This window comes from Doryrhamphus excisus, linkage group LG13 (assembly GCF_037039965.1).
Source record: "Doryrhamphus excisus strain RoL-2023G ecotype Guam linkage group LG13, RoL_Dexc_Guam_v1.1, whole genome shotgun sequence".
Classification (NCBI taxonomy): domain Eukaryota; kingdom Metazoa; phylum Chordata; class Actinopteri; order Syngnathiformes; family Syngnathidae; genus Doryrhamphus; species Doryrhamphus excisus.
In genome coordinates, this window is record NC_136369.1 from 8926164 (window position 1) to 8951227 (window position 25064).

General features: G+C 40.4%; 2 protein-coding genes across 21 annotated transcripts in view; both read left to right on the forward strand.

Annotated features, from left to right (window-relative positions):
- The window catches only part of plekha7b (pleckstrin homology domain containing, family A member 7b), a 68125-nt gene extending 58034 nt beyond the window's left edge, over window positions 1-10091 (forward strand). For 11 of the 15 annotated variants that reach the window (XM_078795560.1, XM_078795554.1, XM_078795555.1 and 8 more), the window contains 9 exons: window positions 411-602; window positions 709-826; window positions 964-1055; window positions 2185-2406; window positions 3647-3877; window positions 5669-5802; window positions 5977-6125; window positions 7567-7719; window positions 9589-10091. In XM_078795560.1, coding sequence (XP_078651686.1) covers window positions 411-602; window positions 709-826; window positions 964-1055; window positions 2185-2406; window positions 3647-3877; window positions 5669-5802; window positions 5977-6125; window positions 7567-7706 — 1278 coding nt within the window. In that variant the 3' untranslated portion in view covers window positions 7707-7719; window positions 9589-10091. The remainder of the gene's footprint in view (window positions 1-410; window positions 603-708; window positions 827-963; window positions 1056-2184; window positions 2407-3646; window positions 3878-5668; window positions 5803-5976; window positions 6126-7566; window positions 7720-9588) is intronic. The other 4 variants (XM_078795557.1, XM_078795566.1, XM_078795565.1 and 1 more) reach the window with 2 other exon arrangements.
- Window positions 10092-17911: 7820 nt separating this feature from the next.
- Window positions 17912-25064, forward strand: part of sox6 (SRY-box transcription factor 6) — a 122375-nt gene continuing 115222 nt past the window's right edge. The window contains exon 1 of one of the 6 annotated variants that reach the window (XM_058088518.2): window positions 17912-17944. The gene's annotated coding sequence lies outside the window, so the exon portion shown is untranslated. Of the gene's footprint in view, window positions 17945-18780; window positions 19321-25064 lie in introns of those variants that run through there. The other 5 variants (XM_058088521.2, XM_058088522.2, XM_058088520.2 and 2 more) reach the window with 5 other exon arrangements.

Genomic DNA, 25064 nt, shown 5'->3' on the forward strand with positions numbered 1-25064 from the left:
CTACTAGATTCCCACATAAACAACTTTGGCAAAAGGCTGCGTGCTTTTGAGCTAATTGCGCTACATTTTAAGATAACATTACTACTAATTACTACTACTAATTACTACTATTATTACTACTAATTTGACTTGTACTTTGATGTTCAAAGTACAAAGTCAAAGTACAAAAACCCATACACAACAATGCACAAAATTCCAACATCCATCCATCCATTTTCTATACCGCTTTTCCTTATGCGTATCCCAGCTGTCTTCGGGTGAGAGGCGGGGTACACCCTGGACTGGTCGCCAGCCAATCACACGGCCAAAATTCTAACAGAAAAGCACATTTATTGAGACTGGACAGCTCAGCTCGGAACCACGTGCTTATTATTGCCTTTAAAAAAAGTCATCCATGTTGTGTGTCTTAGCCTGAGGAAGACGTGCCTCCAAGACCACCTCTACCTCAAGTCTACAGTCCCGATGAGCACCCTCCTGCTGTGCCCCCGCTGCCCAGGGAGACCACAGTCATCAGACACACCTCAGTGCGCGGCCTCAAGCGACAGTCTGATGAACGGAAGCGGGACAGAGAGATAGGCCAGTATACCAATGGAGACGTTAAGGTCTGTCGGCAGATCCAATATCCAATACAACAGCTGTATCAAGTAAAAAGATAGCAGGTGTACCTAATATTGTGGTCACTGTAATTGCTGTGCGTACGTGTTACAGATGGAGCTCAGGCCTTTCCTCAGTGACCCTGAGCTTGTGGGTGCGGGAGATGGCTTCAGCGTCAGCAGTGTGACAGCATCAGGACACCATGGGGGTTATCAGACATTGCCTAGCAGAGGTATATGAGCATGGTTACACTTGGACATTCTACAGTGAATACAAATAAAAAGTAGCCTTAACAAACTCAACACGGACCTAAACTGTCATGTCAAGTTGTGGGTGGATGTTTTTTTTTTTCTTTTGGTTTCCTCTCAGGAGTAGCTGCCTCTTCCTTCAGACTGAATCAGTCCTCCAGCATCTCATCATACGTGACCCTAAGAAGAGCAACTTCAGCTCCTGCTGTCAAGGTGAGATTCATCGTGTGTGAAATTAGAATAATAAGGAGCACAGTCATGTCTGCCGCGTGTGGGACTTCCTGTCTTTGTGATAGTGATACAAGTTTTGCACCCTGAAAAACGTGCCTCAAGAGAGATGTCTCACCGGAGTGGAGCTTTGAAAAGCTTTAGATTGGTACAGCATTTGGGTAGCACTTGGCAGGGTGTGATGAGTTTAAGGCTTGTGATGTGATCATCCTTAAATAGCCGGTCCCAATCTGCGGTTCTTACACGTTTGGGCAAAATTTAGGGGTGAGTACCGCCTCAGAATGGATTCAGGAGCATGCAGACACTATGTAGCACTCTTAGTGCAGGAGGAACTTTTGTTGTGTGCGGGGCTGCGTCGGACTATGGATGACATTTGACGCGCGTGCACTCTGCAACCATTTCTGACTACGTGGTGGGTGCACATCAAACTCGGTACTTCCGCACTTCGACTGTCCAATGAGCGCACACAGCTTGTGTGGACAGTGACGAGAATTATACTATTATTAATTATACTATTATACTATCAAAATAAATAACAATATCAAGAGAACAATACAAATAAATCATAACATTGTGGAGTGCCAGTTATGGCAATGCAAATCATTTGTGATTCATAATACGACTTGACTGTTAGTTAGTTATTGTTATTGTTATCAGTTATTGTTTGTCAGAGTTCAGGGACTTTACATTAATGTAAACATTATCACATGCCAGTCACACCCACTAACAAACTGCAACGTGTTAGACAGACATACTGCAGGTAATTACTCCAAAAACAGGACATATTCATTTCCCAACTGTATTACTGCATTGACCCCAATGTACTGTTAAGTAAAAAGCCAGAAAGATTTATACATGTAGACCAACAGGTGGTGCCAAACGACTTCCCCCTTCCTGTCATTCATCTGCATTAGATTACATCTATCAGTTATTTGACAATTGAGTATATTTGGGGTCATATTAAGTCAATACAGTGAATCAAATACATATTAAAATACATAAACAAAGAAAAATATTTCTGCTGGGGCACTGCCCCTTTTACCAAATGCAAAGTCATCAATTCCTCTCTTCTTTCCTCTCATGTGCATCTTCTACACTATTCCGTGTCTCCCAGGAGAGACCAAAAAGTGCCTTGGAGCGTCTCTACTCTGGGGAGGCGGTGCCTCAGCGTGGGAGGATGAGCGCTGACGAGCAGCTAGAGAGGATGAAGAGGCACCAGAAGGCTCTGCTGCGACAACGCAAACGCACCTTAAGCCACGGAGACCGCCACGCCTCCCCATCCTCACGCTCCTCCTCCTCAGCCTCCTCACGCCCTCTCTCGGCGGACTTTGGTTCTGTATGTTTCTAACCTAGAGCATCAGCACACGTCACACTCTCATGCATGGCAGCGAGCACACTGAGAGTGACCACCGAACTTTCCTTTTGACATCACAAAGTGAAACATTGCTAGCGCATGCCTTTGTACTGTACATAATGCATGCATGTTGCTAATTTATAAGTTGACAGATGATATTTTCTGATTCATTTTACTAGACAACAATGTCTGATACTAACTGAAATCATCCATACATACAAGTATGTCAACACATCTCTCACCAATCATGTCAGCTGTCTTTCTAACGCCTCCTATCCTTCTCTCCCTACGCTGTGTGTGTGTGTTATACGTATATAAAAGGATTTATAATATAATATATATAAAAGACTTTTATATATATATATATATATATATATACACACGTACATGTGTGTATATTTTATATACTATATATATATACAGTGTATGTATGTATATATATATATATGTGTGTGTACGTCCGCATGCATTTGTATGTGACCTGTCCAAATGTAATGAACCTCTCATAACATATCATAACATTATCAAATAGCTTTACATGATGCTTTACTCGATAAAGCTCTTTGATTGTTTGTGCATGGACGTCTGTGGTTTCTGTAATTTTTTTTAAGATGATTTTTTTTTAAATTCATACTTTTACAGAACTAATTACACTAGAGTATTATATATATATATACAACATAATGCCTTCCAATGCGAGAGCTGCATCATCGAACCAGGCTTTACAAAGATACAAAAGCACTCGCGTTGGATCTCCTGAGATTGCGCAGATGTACCAAGTAGAGAATACCGACGGTAATAGAACATTGGCCAAGTGTATTCTCAGTGTTTTATATGGTAATATTGCGGTGTTTTCAATAAACATTTATTGAAATCTGTCATGTTTTCTTATATTTTTTTGTCGTCTGTGTTTCACAGTGTTTGTGTTGTGTTTTACTGGTCTTGTGTTATGTTTGTAGCTTATTAGTAGCATGCTGTCTTTACTTTGTTTATGTCAGCATGCTTGCTCACCTATGTCTTCTCCTTCCCTCCCCCCCACACCTGTACAAACCCTTAACCCACACACACTCACACTCCATTCACACTTTCCAGTGGTGTCAGGATACAAGTGATGACTTACTTACAGTCAAGATACGCCCCTGCCCCCCCCCCCCCCCCCACTGTGCTTTCACTGATGAGACAACTTGTCATCCTGTCTTCTCTGTCCCTGTGTGTTGCCCAGTGGAGGAGAGAGCAGGAGTTTGACCTGCAGCTGTTGGAGAGAGCCGTGCAAGGGGAGGAGGCTCAGGGAGTGAGGAGCGTCCAGGGGGAGGAGAGGCCCCCCGAGCACAAAGAGAGACCCCGATCGCATTCTGACGAATGGCTGACCTTCCGCTCGGTGACCATGACGCCCCCAGCAACAAGCGACGCTGAACTGGAACCATTAGACTATGACAAGGACTTAATTAAAGAGGTACACGAAGGCACCAACTCTTGGGTTTCAAAAAACTTGTTCAATCACTGGTGTCCAACTCAAGACCCGTGGGCTAGATGCAGCTCATCACGTCAATTATGTCACCGTGAAATTAAGTAGCAAAATGCAAAACATTTGAACAAAGATTGACCGTTGGGGGCTTCAGGTTTGTGAGGAGCTCGTAGCGAGGGGATCGATGATCCATCTCATCTCATCCATTGTTTTCAGATAGACAGACGAAAACATCAAACCAGAATGTAGCTGCACAATACATGTTACTTCTTACATCACTATTGGTTTACACTCAAAGTAGTTTGCGATAATGATAACAATTAATGATAATAATGATAACAATTATCATTCAAAGATCATGGTGTAATGTCACATTTAAGCCACTAGATGGTACTCAAATGTAGTTTACCTGTGTGAGGCATACCATATTAGCGGAGCATTACCGCGTCACACGTGATTCCTACTCCCGGTGTCAAAATAACTACACCCACATACACACACAGCAACGCAATAGGTGCATAAAAACAGACAAACTACCAACATATAATCCAGAACATTACCCAGCCTTTTTGACAAAAACTGTACAGTAAAGAAGTCTGGAAAACAGGAAATACTCACAGTGACGCTACACGATATACATCGTCTTTTATCATTCAATGCATCGCGGTTCAAACATTGTGCCCTCACACAAGTGCGTTTTTTCACCAAATATATACAAAAATAAATGACACAGCAAAGCAAATTGTACTGTATTCTAAGGCCTAAGTCAAGCATTTCCGGGGATTAAAATGGCTAATGAACTAAAATACAAGGCAGAAGAAGCATTCTAATTGTGAATGTAGTATTGCATTATACATTGGCCACTAGGTGTCAGTGTTTAGCGAGACACGGGCTGGACGGGATTGCCAAAAAGTAGGCACACTAATAACATTCATTCATTCATTTTCTACCGCTTTTCCTCATGAGGGTCGCGGGGAGTGCTGGAGCCTATCCCAGCTGTCTTCGGGCATGAGGCGGGGTACACCCTGGACTGGTCACCAGCCAATCACAGGGCACATATAGACAGACAACCATTCACACTCACATTCATACCTATGGACAATTTGGAGTCGCCAATTAACCTAGCATGTTTTTGGAATGTGGGAGGAAACCGGAATACGCGGAGGAAACCCACGTATGCACGGGGAGAACATGCAAACTCCACACAGAGATGGCCGAGGGTGGAATTGAACCCTGTTCTCCTAGCTGTGAGGTCTGCGCGCTAACACTAAAACTTGCGCGCTAAAACTCAGCTTCCTGTCCTATACATGTCTGTCCACCCGCCAATAAGTACCGCTAGGGAACACATTTACTGTGCCAGACAATCAAAATACATAATATGCATTACATGATGAGATAATAGCCATCACGGGAAGTATCGTATATCTACTATATTGTGTAATACAGTGATACACAAACCTTTTACAGTCACGTATCCCTATTGCCAATTAATTGCCAAGTATTTACAATACTTTCAGGTATAGGTTGCTTTATTGACAGATGTGAGCCAAGCTTGTCTTGACTAGTAATCAAAGATTCCTTTCATCACAATGATTTAAATTGGTTCTATATCAAATCTTTATTATAATCTCGGTACTAAATGTGTAAGAAAACATATCTAAGTTGACAACAACCTGATAGTAGCTTATCATGGCTTTTTTTGACTGTTTTTAGATGGCCTGAGAGGACAGGTGATCCTACTGCTTAAGTAAAAAAAACACCCTGTCTATTTCCACACAGCTGTCTAAGCCTCAGAAGGTCATGATTCCAGAGCGATATATGGATTTGGAACCAGAGCAGCCCCTGAGCCCTGAGGAGATGGAGGACCGTCATCGAAAGGTGGAACGGATCAAGAACATCTTGGCAAAGTCCAGGTACATTAACTTGATAAAATATCGTACACTGGTAATGTTGTTTTAATGAACTTGTTCCAATGTGATCTAGTAAAACAGTCAATCATAGGAGATATGATGGTTTTATGAAACTTTAAAATACATTTTAGTGTCATTTTGATATTTACACAGTATATTTTTGTTTGCGTTTTACAGCATTCAAAACCTGGCACCACCACTGTCTGCAGACAAGTCAGAGGTGAGCTTGCTGTCGCTTGATTCTGTTCTACAGGAACAGGAAAGGATCATCACCATGTCCTACATGCTGGCCTCAGAGGCCTCCCTCAAAAGCAAGCGTGTCGCAGGTTGGTCTCTCATTGTAGCCCATTTTTTTCTGCTTTTTAAAAATCTAGATCATTTACGTGAAGGCGAGGCCTTTAAAAAAACAACAAACAGATTACAGATTGACTTGAAGATGATGAGGGCGGAGCAGAGGAGAGCGTAAGGTGTAGAGTCAAGCAGGGCTCTTCATTCCTTAATAAGTTCACATTATTCCGTGTCAGGAGCTCACATGGTCCCTAATTGGAGTCCGCATGAAGTCTTTGAGATAGGGGAGGACTCACTGGATGAGGCCATTTTGTGTGCTGATCAATGACCCAGTCAAACTCTGCATATCATTAACACTTCTTTGAACGCACGGCAGCTCTGAAGCTGCATGAAAGACACCACACTTACATTTCATCTTTTTTATGCTCTACAGCAGGCAGGCGAGTTCGCTTTCACCGGAGCTGCTGCAGATTGTCTGCACACACACACACGCACACACGCATGCACACACACACTCCTGTCACACACAGTAGCACTCAAGCTGTCGAGCCGTGTGGAGGCTTCACATGCACGCTGAGGCAAAGTCAACAATTATAACATTATTTCCAGCTTAGAGAAATGTCAGAGAATATAACTGGTGGCATGTTGTCAGAGAAGAGGGAAGAAAGTACTTTATGCACTTTTACATCCTTGAATTCAAAGAAGTCTTTTCTTCTTTTTCCATACTATTATGCATGAGAGCCTTCTTCAATGCCTGCTCTAAAAAAGCAGCAATATGTAACACTGCAATTAAAATATGAATACTTTTTGGTAACGGAATCTTAAGTCAAAATGTGGTTGCCCTCTATAGGAAAGGGAACCATGTGATTTCTCCCAGCCAATCGGAAAAGGAAGGCATCGGCTATAATAACAAAGTTACACTTCAATGCAATGTACATCAGTACAACATACTAGAATGTGGCTATTATATCTTGAACAATAATCACTTGGTTGGTTGTTTACATTCTTAATGAAATACATATTGATGGAGATTCCTTAAATATTGCAATTTCTTTAATTTCACTCATTTGTAACTGTCTGGCATTTTATGTAGTTGCAAATGCAATATATAGTTTTATTTATTATTTCATTATTTATAGTAAAAAATCTGTTAAATCAATTAAAAATATTAGTCACAGGTAAATTAATTTAACATATATGAATTGTAAGGTATTTATTTATTCTAAAAATATATATTTCCACAATACATATTATACAATAATTTAGTACAATATTAACAAAAATATAATATTTTATGATGAGATGGTATTCCTGAACATTTGGTGTGATTTTTTTATTTATTCATCAATTTGCAGGAAAAACAATATCAACTGAAAATGGACCTAACTTGTACTGTATATTACCTAAATGCTCCAGGACATTTAGGTAGTGGCAAATATCCTTTACTTTTCTCTTTTCCTTCTCTTGTCCTGTCTTTAGTTCCATCACAGGCTAACAGCCCTGTCCCATCTCCTCCTGAACCTCTTCCTCCTCCACCACCTCCTCCTCCTCTACCTCCTGTATCTCTGGCACCTTCCTCTTCCCCAATAAGCAATGGGATTCACTACACATTTGTCTAATCCAAGATGAAAAGTAAGGCCTAACTGCATTTTTTGCATGCTTATGAACATTCATTCATTCATTGATTTTCTAAACCGCTTATCCTCACGGGGATCGCAGGCGTGCTGGAGCGTATCCCAGCTGTCTTCGGGTGAGAGGCGGGGTACACCCTGGACTGGTCGGCAGCCAATCACAGGGCACATATAGACAAACAACCATTCACACTCACATTCATACCTGTAGATAATTTGGAGTCGGCAATAAACCTAGCATGTTTTTGGAATGTGGGAGGAACCCGGAGTACCTGGAGAAAACCCATGCATGCACGGGGAGAACATACAAACTCATCCACCGTGCAGCCACTTATAAACATCAAACAGCAAAATTAGGGAATGTGTGTTAGTGTTAGGGAGATTAACGCCCTTTCCACATGGGAACGTTCTTGGGATTTTTTTGTTGTTGGCAGGTGGAAAAAAATTCCACACTGTGCTGGATTGCTTAATAGTTGCATCCGTTCCAGAGGGGAACAGATGACTGAGTGAAAACGATGTAATACACACGGCGCACCTATGTGTGGTGCTTTGAACAGATATGCAGACCACATGACACACAAAACCAAAGAAGAAGAAGAAAGAACACGTGTGTGTATAAGTCCGTCATGATTAGTTTTCCAAGACTTGTGTCAAAGTGAAATTCCATATGCGTCATTTTGGTAGTATAAGACAGGAAAATACAGTAACAATGTCGACTGCAGTGAGTCATGACACTGGAAATATTCAGATATCAACTCTAGCCGCCATTTTCAGATTTTCCCACCCTGCAAGATGTTTCAGGTCACCCAGAACATTGTTCCCGTGTGGATGAGGATGAAACTATGAAAATATTTTTGCAGGTTTCATCTGAAAACATTTCCGTTTGGATCGCCCCTTATTTACTGTTATTTACCCACAACGTCACACTTCCTCTACCAGCAATCAGCACTGCGGAATCCCTGCCTTCTGCAGACCCTACAACCATACTTTTCCAGGAAGAATCATTGAACCAGACATTCTTCCACATTGTCAGGTTCCAACCCCAATCTACCGGACTAAAGTGAAGATTTGGCACATTTAGTGGCTGCATTTGTGCTGCTCGTCCCATAATTGCATGTTCCTTAATAGAGAACTAAACAATAAAATGTACTAACTAGAAAGACCAAACACATATTTCCAAACTTTTTGTTTTGTTTATTTGGAAGGCTGCTTGCACTTGAGCACATGTTGTCTATGTATCTACTCTCAGTATAATCAACATCTGCTCATCGTACTGTGATAATTATTTGTGTAGCATGTGTGTAATTAACAAAAGAGATAAGACTTATTTAGCATCTTCACTTGGCTGCACAAGTTGGCACAGCTGCACAAATTAGCTCCCAAAACAATAAGAATGACAGAATTGACAGATGCTGATTGTGGTGGATGTGATGATAAACTTATGATGGGAGTGAAAGATCTACCTGTAGGGAATGGAGATGAGTATAGCGTACGTGGGCGAGCATGCATTAAATATTCATCATGGGTGTAAATGAACTCCCGCAGAGCAACAAAGCAAGCATCTACTTGTGTTTGGCCTTTGACCTTTCAGACCATTGAACCATCTTAATAGCATAGTTAAAAGTAGGGAATGACAAGACATATTTCAATTATGGATACATGCTGTAAATACAGTTGGATTTTAACATAATTGTGTCCAGACATGGTGGTTTCCGCTCTAATAGATATCATGTCTCAATTAGTCCCTGAGTGCTGAATCATTTTATTTTTTTTCAAGATTGCTTAAAACGGAGGCATCAAAAAGACTCTCCTGTATAATTCAGTTTCTTTTTGTATGTTAATTAATGTTAATTTTCTTTGTCCTTTGCAGCTCAAGCAATTTCTGGACATTGAGATGCTTGACAACAATGCAAAGAAACATCGGGATTGTACAAGAGATTTTATTTTATCATGGATCCATTTCTATACAGCAGTAGAAGAATGTAGTAAATATTTAACCTGCTTGTGCAACAGCAACAACTTTTTGAAGGGATGCGTTGCTTCTGAAAGAAAACAGACTGCCGCACTAAACTATGGAACTAATCAGAAAGTTATTTTCTATATATATATATATGATATTGCACTTTGAGCTGTACACTGTAAAAAATGGCAAGAATTTAGATATTTTTTACAGTATGACTGAACTGCTTTGTGATTTTATGGAGAACATTTCTCTTATTTGTTGTTTTTCCATGAACAAACTGGATATATCATATAACATTTTTTCAACCAATATGATTTGTTTTTACACCAAACCACTTGAAATATCATATCTTGGGTAGCACTACAAGTCTCCTGTTTGCTTCCATCCACACTGAACATGATTTCTGCACAATGGACATGTATTCAAATGTGAATATTAAAGCCATTAACAATAATTTGCCAGCCTGTCTGATGGTTTGAATGACTTCAATCACGTTTAGTGACAAAACAGACGTAGGTTTTGTGTAAGGCATACTTTTGGACTTCAACCAGGCTGTGCTTGAAGATGGTCGAGGATGCTCTGTCAACTCAACTCAAGTCGATTTTCTCGAGTTTTATTCCACACCATTTCAACTATTTACAGTAGCACAGGTTAGGTTGATAACCTTGAACCAAAAATGAATTGTATCAAATTACTACTCAAGACCTTTTTTATGATTTAAGGAGAAAAAAGTCAAAACCCACACGGTCCTGTGTGGAGGAATTTTGGCCACCTCATTTTTGCAGAATTGTTGTAATTCAGCCAAATTGGGGGGTTTTCCAGCATGGAACACCTTTTTAAGGTCATGCCACAGCATCTCAATGCAATTCAGGTCAGGACTTTGACTAGGCCACTCCAAAGTATTCATTTTGTTTTTATTCAGCCAATCAGAGACGCTACAGTTTTGGTCTGCCCAGGGCGTCAATCAAGCCAGAACCACTACAGACTCCACCATGCAGGCTGTTTTTGCCTAGTGTCATGAATACAGATCTTAACCAAGGCCAGTGAGGCCTGCAGTTCTTTGGGTCTTGTTGTGGGGTCTTTTGTGACCTGTCGGATTAGTTGTTGCTGTGTTGACGCGGGTGGGACCACAGGACGCACCCTTCTTAAGCAGATGGATTATTATTATTAGAGTTAGTGCTGCATGTACTGACAGCATTCTCCTCGTTTTGGACACTTTGCCCAAAACGCTGGACAAAAGCCAGCATTAAAAAGACCCTGCACTCCTGCTTCCTTCCTCTGCATCTGGGGTCCAACCCAAGAACACACATAACAAGCAACTGGCTATTGGCTATAAGAAATAGATGTGCCCATGTTATGACAAGATATCCACACAAGTTGCTAGCATGCTATTTGTTGGCATATTGTTCGCATTAAAATAGATTAAAAGGCAAACCCCCAAATCCATCAAGTTGGTCTCAAATGGCCAGGCTAGCAACAGGTAGGCCTATCATTATCATTCATGTCCCTATGTTCCTGGTGCACACACTGGTACCATGCTGTATGATACACAAACACACTTCTTTCCCCTTCCCTCTTTATCTTTAATTGGACTGAAATGATCACCCAGTCTGCAAAGTGGTGTGCTTTGAAAGCACCTGAGAGGGAGGATGCACCTCCCTCAGCTCCACAGTGGGTGCTCCCACGTCCTCCCTGCCTCCGTCTCTCTTGCAGGATCAGTGGGCCCCAGAACGCCCACTGGCCCTGGTGGCTAGGAGACCCACCGCATCCTCCGTTCTGCTTATTTTGCAATTAAAAATTTGATGTTTTTTTCCCCCTCCTTGTGCAGAAATTCACTCATGGCTTCCCATGAGCTTTGTGGCAACTCCCATGTATTGACGTTTGGCTGCTGGTTCATATACATTTGTTATTCTATGCTCTGGATTTCAAAGGGAATGAACGAGGGGCCTATTATGCTAATTGGGTCATGTTCTGTTAAACACAATCAAGGCCTCCCACCGTAATGCCTGACTAAATACTTACTGGCTTCAGAAATGCTTTCGCAGATGAAACGAAGACATGTGATGCTCCCTTTTCTGACAAGTGAGGTGTTTTTTTGTAGAATTTAAAATTAAGGTAGTAAATAAATAATTAGCAGAATGAGTGCATCATGCCAGTGCTCATAAAACACTTTATAGTCTGATTTTTTTTTCCTATAGAAGCCGTGCAGAACATTTGACACATGTACCTTGCTCATGTACAAATAGTTCAGGGCATTTGAATAAAAGCAATAATTTTCCCCATAGAGAAAAGAAACTCCCAGTCATCGCATAAATGTTATTGTTTCTGGCTCTGAAAGAAACACACTTGGCTCTTCTTTTGCATGCTGTGGGAATCCCCATTGTAGTCCAAATGTACAAGCACAAAAACCAAGGAGGCCAATGCAATAGGTGCTTTGATTTTGAAACCGTATATTATGCTGTTTTATCATTTCCAAGCTTCACATATGGTACATTTTTTAATATGTAAGAAACGGAATAGTGATATGCTGAATAATTGAAGAGCTTGGAATCCCTGAATATTCTTGCCGCATGCTATAAAAAGAATAGAGGAACACTGGATTCGAATCATGCTGAGCACGGATATTGCAAAAATACAATGTATTTGTTAGAGCATCTTCATACAAAGCCACTGCCTTGAGGTGTATTATTCTAGTACAAGAATATTAAATATAACATCAGGCCAACCCCTCCAACATTAATCATTAACTGTGTATTGAAAAGTTGCTGTGTTACATTAAACAATGAATGAATCTCATGCTCCTTAAACGGTAGGCTTTTACAATACCTACAGTGAATAGGGCTTTCTCCACATAAAAGCAACTGCTTTGTAAATGAAGCAAATGCCCCTGAGCCTCCTCTTTAATCATCTCAACACACACACGCTGCCTCGGCTAAGAGAAATTTATTTCATTTAGCTACTCAACTGAAAAGACAATAAATGCAGCATCGAGGCATCAATCTCTGTTATATTGGGAAAAGACTCATGTAAAATCATTGAACCGTGTTTCGTTATGAAACTAAAGGCTGAATACATTGGGACCATGAAGATGAAACAAGATCCCTTCCTGGCCACTGACAATTCCAAATTCCCATGAACAAAAATCACTGGGGTCATAGGTCAAACTGACACACTGACAAAATAAGGCAGAGGGAGATTTCTCTCATCATATTAGACTATGAAGCTAAATGTCCATATTTTGAAGACTGAAAATCAGGACACTCAACGACATACTCAACAATCCTTTATCATTTCATTGTATTTAAAGTGCTATACTGTGAACGAGTGGTTAGTGCGACACAGCTAGGATTCGATTCCCCGCTCGGGCATCTCTGTGTGGAGTTTGCATGTTCCCGTGCGCATGTTTTCTCCGGGTACTATGGTTTCCTTCCAAAAACATGTTAATTGGCGACTCCAAATTGTCCATAGGTATGAATGTGAGTGTGAATGGTTGTTTGTCCAGGGTGTACCCCGCCTCTCGCCCGAAGACAGCTAGGATAGGCTCCAGCATGCCTGTGACTCTTGTGAGGATAAGCAGTACAGAAATAGATGTATGTATTTAAAGTATACCTCTGCTGTATGGATAAAAAACTGGTATATTACAAAATATTATCAAAAGACACTGAACAGAACAACACAGCAAGCAAACGAGGTCCAACGCTTGTTAAGTTTTGGAATTTAATGTTTTTGGGAAAAATGTATTATGAGGTTCTCGATTTTACAAGACTTCAAGTTGGCAAGCGTCAGAGGATTAACTCTGTGCATATACCTTACTTTTCCATTGGCTTTTTGGCAACACTAATTCAAAAATGCCAAGTAGTGCAGAGTGCCCTCATGCTGTTCGATTTAATGGCCCAATGACACACAGTAACAGTGAAAACCAGGACATTTTCATCACTTTCTTAAAAAAAAAAACAGGACAACCAGGACAGGACGTGGAAAGATGGAAACTGGGAAAACAGGATGTTTGGTAACTATAACTTTTACTTTTCATCAATCTGAAAAATTTTCATTTTTCCCCAATGAAAGCAGTCTGAAAAAAGATGGAAGATGGAAAAAAGATTTATGCCTGCAAACCAACAGGTGGCACCAAATGGCTCCTTTCCATTTTGTCTTGTTTTTTTCCCCCCTTTGAATTAGGTCTTGAAAAAGTGCAGTACATCAGTGTTTCCTAAACTGTTTTGTCTTGTGTACCCCCTTTTTTTGTCATACCATGAGCACCCTCTCACTCATACATTTTGATTATTCTCCAACATAATAATATTCCACAACTAGGGATCCCATCAGAGATTTATGCTGCTGATTCCAATACTGATAATCCAAAACTGAAATCAGTTGATACCAATACATATACCGCTCGCATGGGTTTATGTACATTTGGTAAATTCATATTCAGTGTTACTGTCTATATAACATGAAAAAAAGGAACCATAAAATCACCACAATTTAGACAAATGCTGTATTCAATTAGAGCTTTTTAATGTGGTACCCCCGCAAAACAGTTTTAGTAGCGTGTGTTGGTAGAGATCCACATGGCAGACATGATGTTTTGGTTTTGGCAACCCTGCGGCTGCAGGCTGCAATAGGACTAGCCCTGGGTGATCGGCTTTTGTGAGTGTGAATGGTTGTTTGTCTATATGTGTCTTATTGGTTGGTGACCAGTCCAGGGTGTACCCCGCCTCTCGCCCAAAGACAGTTGGGATAGGCTCCAGCATAGAAAATGGATGGATGGATGATGCCTTGAAAATAAATAAACAATGAAAATAAATAAATATGAACTCAAAATAAATACAAAATGTTTCTCGGAACACTATCCTGAACCCAGACAAATTGAGCGTTTCAGCATTTATCCATTTGCTTGCAGATAGCAGCTGTGCCACAGGTTATTGTCTCCTTGGGGAAACGAGTTTATTTTCTGGCTTAATATCAAATGACTGAGAATATTTACTTATCAGAATGTAGGCCTCACAGCTAGGAGACCCGAGTTCAATTCCACCCTCGGCCATTACTGTGTGGAGTTTGCATGAGTGGGTTTTTTCTCCGGGGACTCCGGTTCCAAAAACATGCTAGGTTAATTGGCGACTCCAAATTGTCCATAGGTATGAATGTGAGTGTGAATGGTTGTTTGTCTATATGTGCCCTGTGATTGGCTGGCGACCAGGGTGTACACCGTTGCTCCTGGTTGGGAATCTACTACAGTACATTGCCTCCCTTTGTTATTCTTACAGACAACTCAGCCACTTCAGAGAGACATGTATCAATATCCCATGTCCCAAAAGCTCAATTCCTTGTTTTATGGCATTGTCTTTAGGATATTACAGTTGTAAGATACATGCTAAAGTCCTATCACGCATGACGGCAAATTCAGACATTCCATATAAGACCACAGGAAAAAAAAAATACACACACGTTAATTTCCTGAGAGCCACAGAGTAGATATTTGCTGGCTCAAGATGTGTAAGGCTGTCCCTCCAAACTATATCATTAGAACTGACAAGTTGCACTTCTTATTTCAACACGATTAATCAGTGCTCCTCTGTTAACTTGAAAGGAAATATTAGATTCTGACTAAACTTTGATGGACTTCAGACTTGCAAGTGAGATTTGGGTCAAATAATAAGAACAGAGCGTCCCACTTTGCAAGGCGGATAATTTGCATGTATGCAGATGCTGTCTCGGGTAATTGCATAACTTTACATTCGCTAGTTACAAAGTTGTAGTGGTGTTTTTAGTCATGGACGGCCCTTTGCTTCATGTCAGTGCACATGACCTCTGCTAGCGGGTCAATGTGTGCACACATTCTTGATTGTCCCTGAGTAAGGTCTTGGTAAACAAACATTTACACTCTTCACCCCCATAAAAAATATCAAGGACACTGCTGTGAACTGAAGAGTTACTAAGCCACAGCCTGCATTTATATTCAGAAACTACAAATCTCAAATGACGACGCATCCCTTTATTTTTGCATCACTTATCCCGCTCAGTGGCTTGGTGGTAAATGTGGAGCAGAGCAGCAAAAATGTCCTTTCCCTCCTGCCTCTTTAATTCTCCTTGTCAGCCATGCACTACTACAGCAGTAAAATGAGTCTGCTGCTGATTAAATACAGCAATATACTGTACATTAAACATGTCTGTAAAAAGCAATCTAAAGGGGAGAAAAGGATAAATAGCCACTGAAATAAAAGTCTGTATTTAACTAAAAGAGGCACCGCCTCGAATCGTTGGTTTTATTTGCAATGAAAACTGGGTGACACAACATAACATCATTTCTCAATAATGAATCTATTGTATTTTGTTTCAGTATGTTTTGTCATGTGTCCCTGATGCACATGCAATTAAAACGCATGACATATCTGTGTACGTTTTTGTAGTTGTGGTGGCTGCTTAACTTTTGCGAGAATATACATAACTGAAACTCCTTACAGAGAAACACTGAATGTGAAGCATCTACACACCTATAAAGAAATACCCACTAGAATCAAAGCAGCCCCCTCCACGCGCTCACTCTCATCCAGCATGCAGAACAGGAGATGAACACATGTTAATTTATTGTAACAAAAATGTTGATTTTCATGCACTCTCCTCTTCAAATATTTATGGGCTAGACTTGAATTTCAAGATGCATCAAAGGCTCATAAGTTTATGCAAATACGGCCTGCGCCCCGACACACTGGACTGTCTTTTGCTGTTCCTCGGCATGACGACATGTGCTCGAATGTCAGCTTCTAAACATAAAGTAATCACAGTTTGTCCCACAATGATACTGTCACTTGTACTTGAACCATGTCACATGATATTTCTTTGCAATTATTTTTGCCCTGCACTGAACAAAACTTGATTTTACCCTAAAGAAAATGTTTATTTTGGCATCAAACCTTTGAACATATACGTCTGTCTTTTTTCTGTGCGTTGTAAAGATATAAGAACAGATAAAAAGATGGAGCTAAAAATACACATATAATGGGAAACACATTGTAAAGTCTTCTGGAAAAAAAACTCCAAAAAGCACCAACATTGCTCCATTATAATATAATGCTATGTTCATAATAACCATTGTTATTATTTATTATTATACATCCATCCATTTTCTAAGCCACTTATCCTCACTAGGGTCGTGGGGGTATGCTGGAGCCTATCCCAGCTGTCTTTGGGCGAGAGGCGGGGTACACCCTGGACTGGATTATTACCATTAACATTGTTACTATTAACATTGTTAATAGTAATAATAATAATTAGCTGCTAGTCGGTTAGCGACTAGCTTCACCACACACTTGTTTGCAGTGCGTTGCAATGCGTTCACAATACCTCAGGCTACTACCAAAAGGTAAAGCATATTGGAGCTGCCGTTTTGGCTTTTCTTTTAGAGTTTGGTAAAAGTTAATACTAAGTGCAGGCATTTTTTTATTTTACATTTTTTAAATATTTTTTTATGTGAAATCAACGCGCCCAGGAAGGACATTATACGACAATGCTGAAAAGGACTAAAATATGACATGTATTACATGTTTTGATGAATGTACATGTTACTACAGGGTCACAGACTACATGGTCTTTGAAGGTCTCAACATGTCTCTTTTGATCTATTTTTAGATATTTTCAACACCCAGAAAAGAGAAAGACTAATGCTCATGTCTCATATAATGATTGTGGATGATAAGCAAAATTATTATTTTTGCAGGTTGAAGGCCTTCGTTGATTTAGCAAGGATGGAGAACTACTTGTGGTACCAGGAATGACCAAAAGGTGGCGTATGAGGTACATGAAACTCCTCTAAAAGCTTGAACGCTTCATCGCAACTCATTTATTTAAAAATTAAATATGTGAGTCATTACACGATTGTCTGTTATTTTAAACCAAACATATGTATGCACGATGATCATACTGCTGATAAAATTGACATATTTTGGTAGTGTCCCGAGTTCAGAAGTACTTAAAAAAAAGTTTAATTCTATTTTAATTAATTTCCACAGCTCTTTAACTTTTGTGGTGACATTTGGATGTGAGGATGTTGCCGCGTTCATGACAAAAGGACATCTGAGGTGGTGGTGCGTTAAGAGGAAATTAAGAAATCGCTGACTTCTTATCTGATGTGGTGTGAAGTGAGTGAGTTGTTCCGTCAACTCTCTCGCTTTTTTCTTTCTCTCTCCACCTTTTCCTCCTTCTTTTAGCTGTGTGTGACTCTACAGACAACAATCAACATTTTCTCCTGCTGTCTCCTCTAATTGTGAGTATTTTTATTTGCTTCATTAAACAGTGAGGACGGGGGTGCAGATGATTTATACAGTTATAAATATCTTTAATGTATTGAATTTATTTGCTTGATTATTATACATCGCTAGCTGCAGGATGTTGAATAACGAGGTGGTGATGGTGACCTAACTCCTAACTTAAAAATCATTTACACAATTTATTTGATATATAATCAAAAAAGACAGTTTGAGTGAATGTAAATGATTTGGCTCACAATTACATCCTGCAGGCCTACTTCTGAGTTACAAACTTAAATATCATTTTTATTTAGATCGGCTTTTGTTTAGTTGGCGCTGGTCATTTTAGTGATGTGTAATAATGGAAATAATTATCAGAATATTTTACGATATAATAATATGAAATCAAATATTTATGTGAATAATATCGATGTTATTTGCCTGCACGTTTCTAGATATTATAATATTCACTCTGAATTGTTTCTGATATACAATTGATTTGATTGTCGACCTCTTATGTGATTATTGAAAATAGTGCAACAATAATAATACATTTCTCCTTCATTTATGATCGACCGATTGAAGCGTTTTGTAAGGCAATGTGGCAAAATGACAGAAATTGAAAACGCATCTGTGCCCACATCGCTCGTAAAATAGTTGTGTAAAATGTGTAAATGTTGAGACAGCAGCTTTACTTTAGTCATTTTATTCCTTCTTTTGGGTGGGATAAGTTACGGTATGATTGATGTCTCTCTACATAGCACCTGCTGCTGTTATGATATCAGACTTTGTATCACTTCTTCTACTTCGTTGACTCCATCCTTTGTCCACAGTTGTGCATATGTGGACGTTGTAGTGTGCCTATTAAGGTGACTAAACTGCGGCCAGCCTCCCTCTCTCGCTCTCATCCGGGAGGAGGGGTGAGGAGGAGTAGAGGAGGGGGACGAGGGGTGAGTCGTGCCTCCCTCCCTCCCTCCCTCCCTCCTTCGGATCAATGCCCTGGACACTCACTTTCTCATGTCTTCAAGGGGGAATGCTTTGAATACCTGCGACATGGCAGCAAGCGTTGATTGTCGAGATTGACAGCAGCTCCACGCCGTCGTCTTCCCCTGTGTGTGACAGAGAGAGAGAGAGAGAGAGAGAAAGAGAGAGAGAGCGAGTTAGATAGCTGGAGAAAGAGGGAGGGAGATAAAGCAGAGAGTAACAAAAGCTACTTGTACTTTTGGACAGCTCAACTTGAGCGAATGCGTGTGCGGGACCCTCCTCTGATGGTGCCGCTTGAACAAGACTCTTTAAGTTGACACACAAGCCCGGCCGACCACCATTTTCCTTCCTCCGCTTGTCTTTTTCAACACGGAGAGAGGACACATTCGCCTCGACTCACGTCGTCAAGGTAAACAACACGTCTGACTTGTGTTTTTTTTCTCCTTTTACGTTGTGTCCGTTAAGAAGCAGAGTTGAGGCTGGAAGTTAAGACGAAGTTTAAAACAAGCAAACTTTAGCCGGTTTCATAAAGCTGAGGTGCGCACGAGACAGGCAGCGCGCGCTGACAAGTGATGACACAGGCGCGCTTCTGCTGCATTCAAAGTGACTCTGTTCGCTTTAAAGTCACCATAAAACTCAACGCTAATACGCTTTTTAAAAACTTGTTGTTGTTATTGTTTGCCCCTTTTAACATGCGAATATCGGCTTGGGACTCAAACTTGGTAACTTGTTCAACATACGCGCGCGCGCTCACAGCAACAACAAAGCCAACACGTCCCCACTATTTTTTCAACTTTATTTAAACGTCTCACACTTTTCTGCATATTTTTTAACATGTCCCGTAACTTTGCAATGTCGTTTTGTTTCCACAAAGCTGCACCATTCATTGAGGATGTGACGTGCGCTCCGGCTGACTTGTGAGCCCAAAGCGTTCACGTCCGACTCCACTCGTGTCTCATTATGTGCACGGGACAAAAGCTATTTTTTGAATGACAGACAACGGTGTCCCCGTTTAGCCTGGGAATGAAGGCGCTCTTCCTTCACTTTCCCAGAGGTCGGGGAATTGACCTCAAAAGAATGCACAAGTCATAAATTAAATTCAACAATCGCAGGGCTTGTCCATTTAGAGAAGATGTACTTGCATATACTCTTGACCATTTAAGAGCAAAGCGTGGAAACTCAGCGAGCTGGCAAGTGAACTTTGTGGGAAAGTGTAAATAATGCTCAAAAAAGGTATTTTTTTGGTGCATTTTATGCGACTATTTAAACGAAAAATAAATCAGTACATGTCATGCGAGAATAAACATTGCTATGCTTTCGAATGCAGCGTTCAGGGCTGCGAAATCTGCAAATAATCCTGTGCACATTATGTATTAGAATATTTTCTAATTATGTAAAATATGAATAAATAAGAGATATAAATATAATTGCAAAACACTGGCCTGTGCAAAAAATAGGATCATCTATTTCAATCAATATGTGGCCATGTATTATCTTTTTTTTGACCGTGTGTGTTTTATGACACCACCTGTGGACAATTAATGAAACAAACAACAAAAACCGTATTTTACTCCCTAAACCACAACAGCTGATCTTAATATGAGCAACTTTAAAAAAAAGACCAACTTGATTGCGATTTCAATTGTGTAAGTTCAGAGCCGTGACGGCAGGTTTCCACATAAGGTAAGGTGGTCCTGGACACCAAATGCATGTCTAAATGGCACATTTATTATTAGACTGCCCATTCAGCACATTGTTGTGATGGCAGTACAGGCACACGCTGAGAGTTACTCTCGCAGAGCTAGGAGTGCATTTGGTGCCACACTACCTCACTTTAACTCTCGTCAAAATCTCCGCACATTTATTTTTTTTTGCAAATCACTGTTATTATTGCTATTTATTAATGCAGATGCGCAGCGTCGCAAATGACGAGCATTTTGTTTGTAGTAAATCCGGTTAGTCAGGCAATATGAAGTTGTCTTAATCAGAAATGCAAAGTATTATATTTGCGCCTATTTCAAATAGTCATTTTTGCATATTTCTAAGAGAATGAAGCTGCGTGTACTGCGTCCAAGCAGTGAACTTGAACTCAGCAAAAGACACGTAGATGTTTGCAAGCAGGACTTCAATTTTGGTATGAAGGGACAATCCACATGGCTCACCTGTCTAAACATATCCTGCACATATCCAAGTCCAAAATCCCTCTTTTGCAAGAGGAACCTTCCCCTGCGTCGTCATATATTGCTATTAAATTATTATTATTTGATTTAAGGAATGAGGGGGAAAATGCTGTGAGTGGTCTTGGTAAAAAATGTTTAGTCTACATGCCACTAACTGAATTTACTTAATGATGTACAGGTTTGGGTAGCATTCAGGGATCAAAGAAAAAAAGTAAATGCACATTTTATTGTATTTATTAAACATGCTGTTGGTTATTGCACACACATGTCAAACCTGTAAGGTGCAGAAAAAGACCATGAGCTAAAACAGTTGAAGCTGTGTGAGTTGTTTAATTTCACCTTGTAAAAAGAAGCTGTAACATACTTTGTGAGTCAATTAAAGTACTATGATCACCGTTATTAACAAATGTATCACTCTGTAATGCAGAATTTTTTAAAAACAATTATATTGCAAGTGTGTTCTTGTCATGAAGATAATTTCGGCACTACCTATAATAATTTGGCTTCAATATTTTTGTGTTACATTTATTTTCATGTAGGATTAGTGTGCGTTTCAACACAGCTGCTGATTGTGATGTGAGATATATAAGTGACAGTACACAGCATACTTGAGTGTGTGTGTGTGTGCATTTGGAAAAGGTGCCCTGCTTTTTGTGGCACTGGAGGGAGCACATAAGAGGCGAGGATAAACAAGATGAGTAGCGGTAAACAACAGCAGGCCTGGTAAAGTTAGAGGAGGAGTGCAACAGAAGGGTAGCAGATAATAAATGTGGTGGCACATGTTGTGACATCTGTCTTTCTAAGTGTTAACTAATTTGCAGGGCAAAATATTTCAATAATGATCCAAAGTGACAGGAATATGTGGTCACCGTGGAGCATGTAATCTGTCCCGTCCAATAAAAAGTTAGTACAATTGAAAAGTTATGATGCTCTCACGGGGACCACAGGGTGAGGCAGTGGCAAAAGGAGGCACCCCGCTCTGTGCAAGGACATATTTGGTGGTGGTCTCTGCTGGCTTGTTTCTTGACAACATTGTACTTTGTTTGGTTTACGAGTCAGCACGCCGCGGTTTACAGGATTTGTGCTTGCGGCAAGGAGTAGTGACTTTTCTCACGCTGCACCTTCGCTCATTGTGGGAGAACTTGCAATGGATTAATGCAACATCCCGAAGTCAATGTGAATGTACTCATCCTAAATGCTAAAAATGGTTGCTCAATTTAATAGAACATATTTTCTTTCAGTGACTGATGCATTCAAAGACAAATAGCACCTACGCTGGCCTCTGTGTCCCACACAGTGCCTGCCAGTGAATAGTAGAGCAGACATGAAAAGGATGAAAAACAATTCTAGATATGTGTATCTTCACAGGAGCTGTATACTGTAATTGCACAAGTAACTTAAGTGGCCCATTTTGGTCTGTATCATTCACTCTCCCACTGAATATTTTTTCTCAAAATAATTGGCCATTTTCCTTTAGTCCATAGCATAGTTGTGCATAATTAACTTTGACTTCAAAATGCTGTAGTTCAACCAATGCTTGGCTGCCACTGTTGATTTGTGTGATTAAAAAAATACACATTAACATGGAGAGTTAATTGGAGAGGCATTGGTGGGTGTGTATATTTGACACAGGTCTTAGACTGTAATCAGGTGCAGGAATTAGTCGGGCTCATTGTCTGTTATGAATCAGATGAACATTTGTACAGTGGCTCTGTGAGGATGCTTGCCTTTATTTCCATATCAAAGAGAAATACAGAGCAACCGGGCAGTAATTAAAATGTGCTGGATTATGGAGTCCCTGCACACACGCACGCACGCACGCGCACCCACGCACACACATGCCTCTGCATACGCACACAGTTTCCTACAATTTCTCGGACACTTACCCTAAGCTGGTGTTAAACTTAAACTACTTCCTTGGCTTGAAAATGTAGCTAAATATTGACATTTTGAGGATGTAATTTTGTCCCCAGAAGGGAGGCGAGTTGCCGCAATGACCGTGTAAACACTTACAGTATGTCCCCACAATGTGAACAATACCAGCTACACACACACACACGCACGCGCAGCATGTCGACCAAGGCTGAGAACTGTCACGTTGTGTGAAAAGAGTGCAGGTGGTTGAAATTGAATTTTAAACAAACAGTCACGTCAGTCGCTGCTCATTGTGCAGACATTCTCTTTTGAAATCCAAAGAAAACAATTTACTATTTGAAAGCTTTTGTGTTATTTTTTCTTCCCTGACATTGTAATGTTTTCACTACCTATTGACACTAACCTTCATGCACTATGTATGTATTAGGGCTCGTAAAGTAAATTAGTCATGCACGGTGACCTTGTGGAAGAATACCAACATTACGACAGACACTAAGAAGTGGTTATCCTTTGGCCAGTTTACTGTTGTATCTGTCCTGCTGGAATTGGAAAGGCTCTGCAGACCTGCGTTTGTGTCTCGTGAGGGAACAAGGCAAAAGAGATTAGCGTAATGAAGGCTGTTGCGCTGCAGCTCACACAAAAAGTGCCACGGCAACCCTTGCGATCCCTCCCATTATACTTGGATCAGGCCTTCTCGTAGGCAAGCTTCTGCTTCAGAGAAAGAGTTGAAGGACTCAGCACTCGAGTCCTTCACTTGGACCGGCCCAGGCAGCTGTTACACTAGATAGATAGCTCGATAGATAGCCTTAAAGCCTTCACCTTGTTTGAGTTGCATGGGACACAGATATAGCACAGTGAAGCCTGTTTTCACATGAATTTTGCAGAATTGAGCACAAAAATCCCTGTAAGGTGACAACTCTGTAAAGTGACAATTTGCAATTTCTTTCTTTGAATTTGAAGAAACATATCCACAATAAGATCCTGTATTGTAAACGTAAAGGGATTGGATTTTTTAACGTCAAATTGTATGACATCCCCATCAGCAGTGTACTACAGCAACAGTGACTTACCCACCAACAATTGGTCCTGTGAGTTCCAGTTCTGGTCAGAGATCCGTGACAAAGAACGTAGTTCCGCTTAGTTGAGGGGCCCGTTTCAACTAAGAGTTTCTCGTTGTTATGAGAAGCCAAACTCTTCATTTAAACAGGCCCAGTAACTAAGCAGAACTACGTTCCTTGTCACAGATCTCTGGAGTCATGAGACCAAGTTGGGTGTGGGGGTTAAGTCACCATTGCTGTAGTACATTGCTGATAGGGATGTCATACAATTCAATGTAAAAAATAAATCCAAACGATCCCTTTAAACGATTAATTGTGTACTGATACGTTGATAACTGAATTATACAAGCTATGTTACCTCAGCAGGACTGACATTTTTGGGGTGCGCATCAATGTAGGGGCTTGTGTATAGATCTTGTGCAGATACGCTGATAAAGCTGTAACCTACAGTTCTTTTTGTGTGACTTCTTACTAGGTTCCCATGAGAAAACACAATATTATTTATCAGTGAATTTCTTTTTGAACATCTTGCACAAGCTCACAATAAGAGATTTAGATTTCCAATGTTTCATATTTCCAAGATGCAAGAGAAGGGATTATTGCACATATCCTAACACAAGCCTCTCCTGTCTGTACGATTACAAATGATCTAGTTGGTGAAAGCTGACAGACGGCCGCGTATCTGCCAGCTTGATCTGACATGAGACCTAAAATATGCTCCACGGTCTTTGACTAGGCCAGCCAATCTGGCTTCTTCTCTCCCAATTACAACCGTAAAGATTCTGGAAGCCCTTTTTATTGGCACATAACTGTTTTCATATCAGATTGAAGGTGCAATGTGCACAACGTTGTGAGTGCTTGTAAGCAGTGAAGCAACAGAATAGTTTCATTTTTAATTATCACATTTTATTTTTGACTTGACGCGAATCTCCACATACAGATGAAGAATATTGTGTATAGCTTATATTACACTTTGAACTCTTTGTCTTTGCCTACTTCACTCCTGTGACTGTTTTCCGCCTGGAGGCAAAAGTGATGAA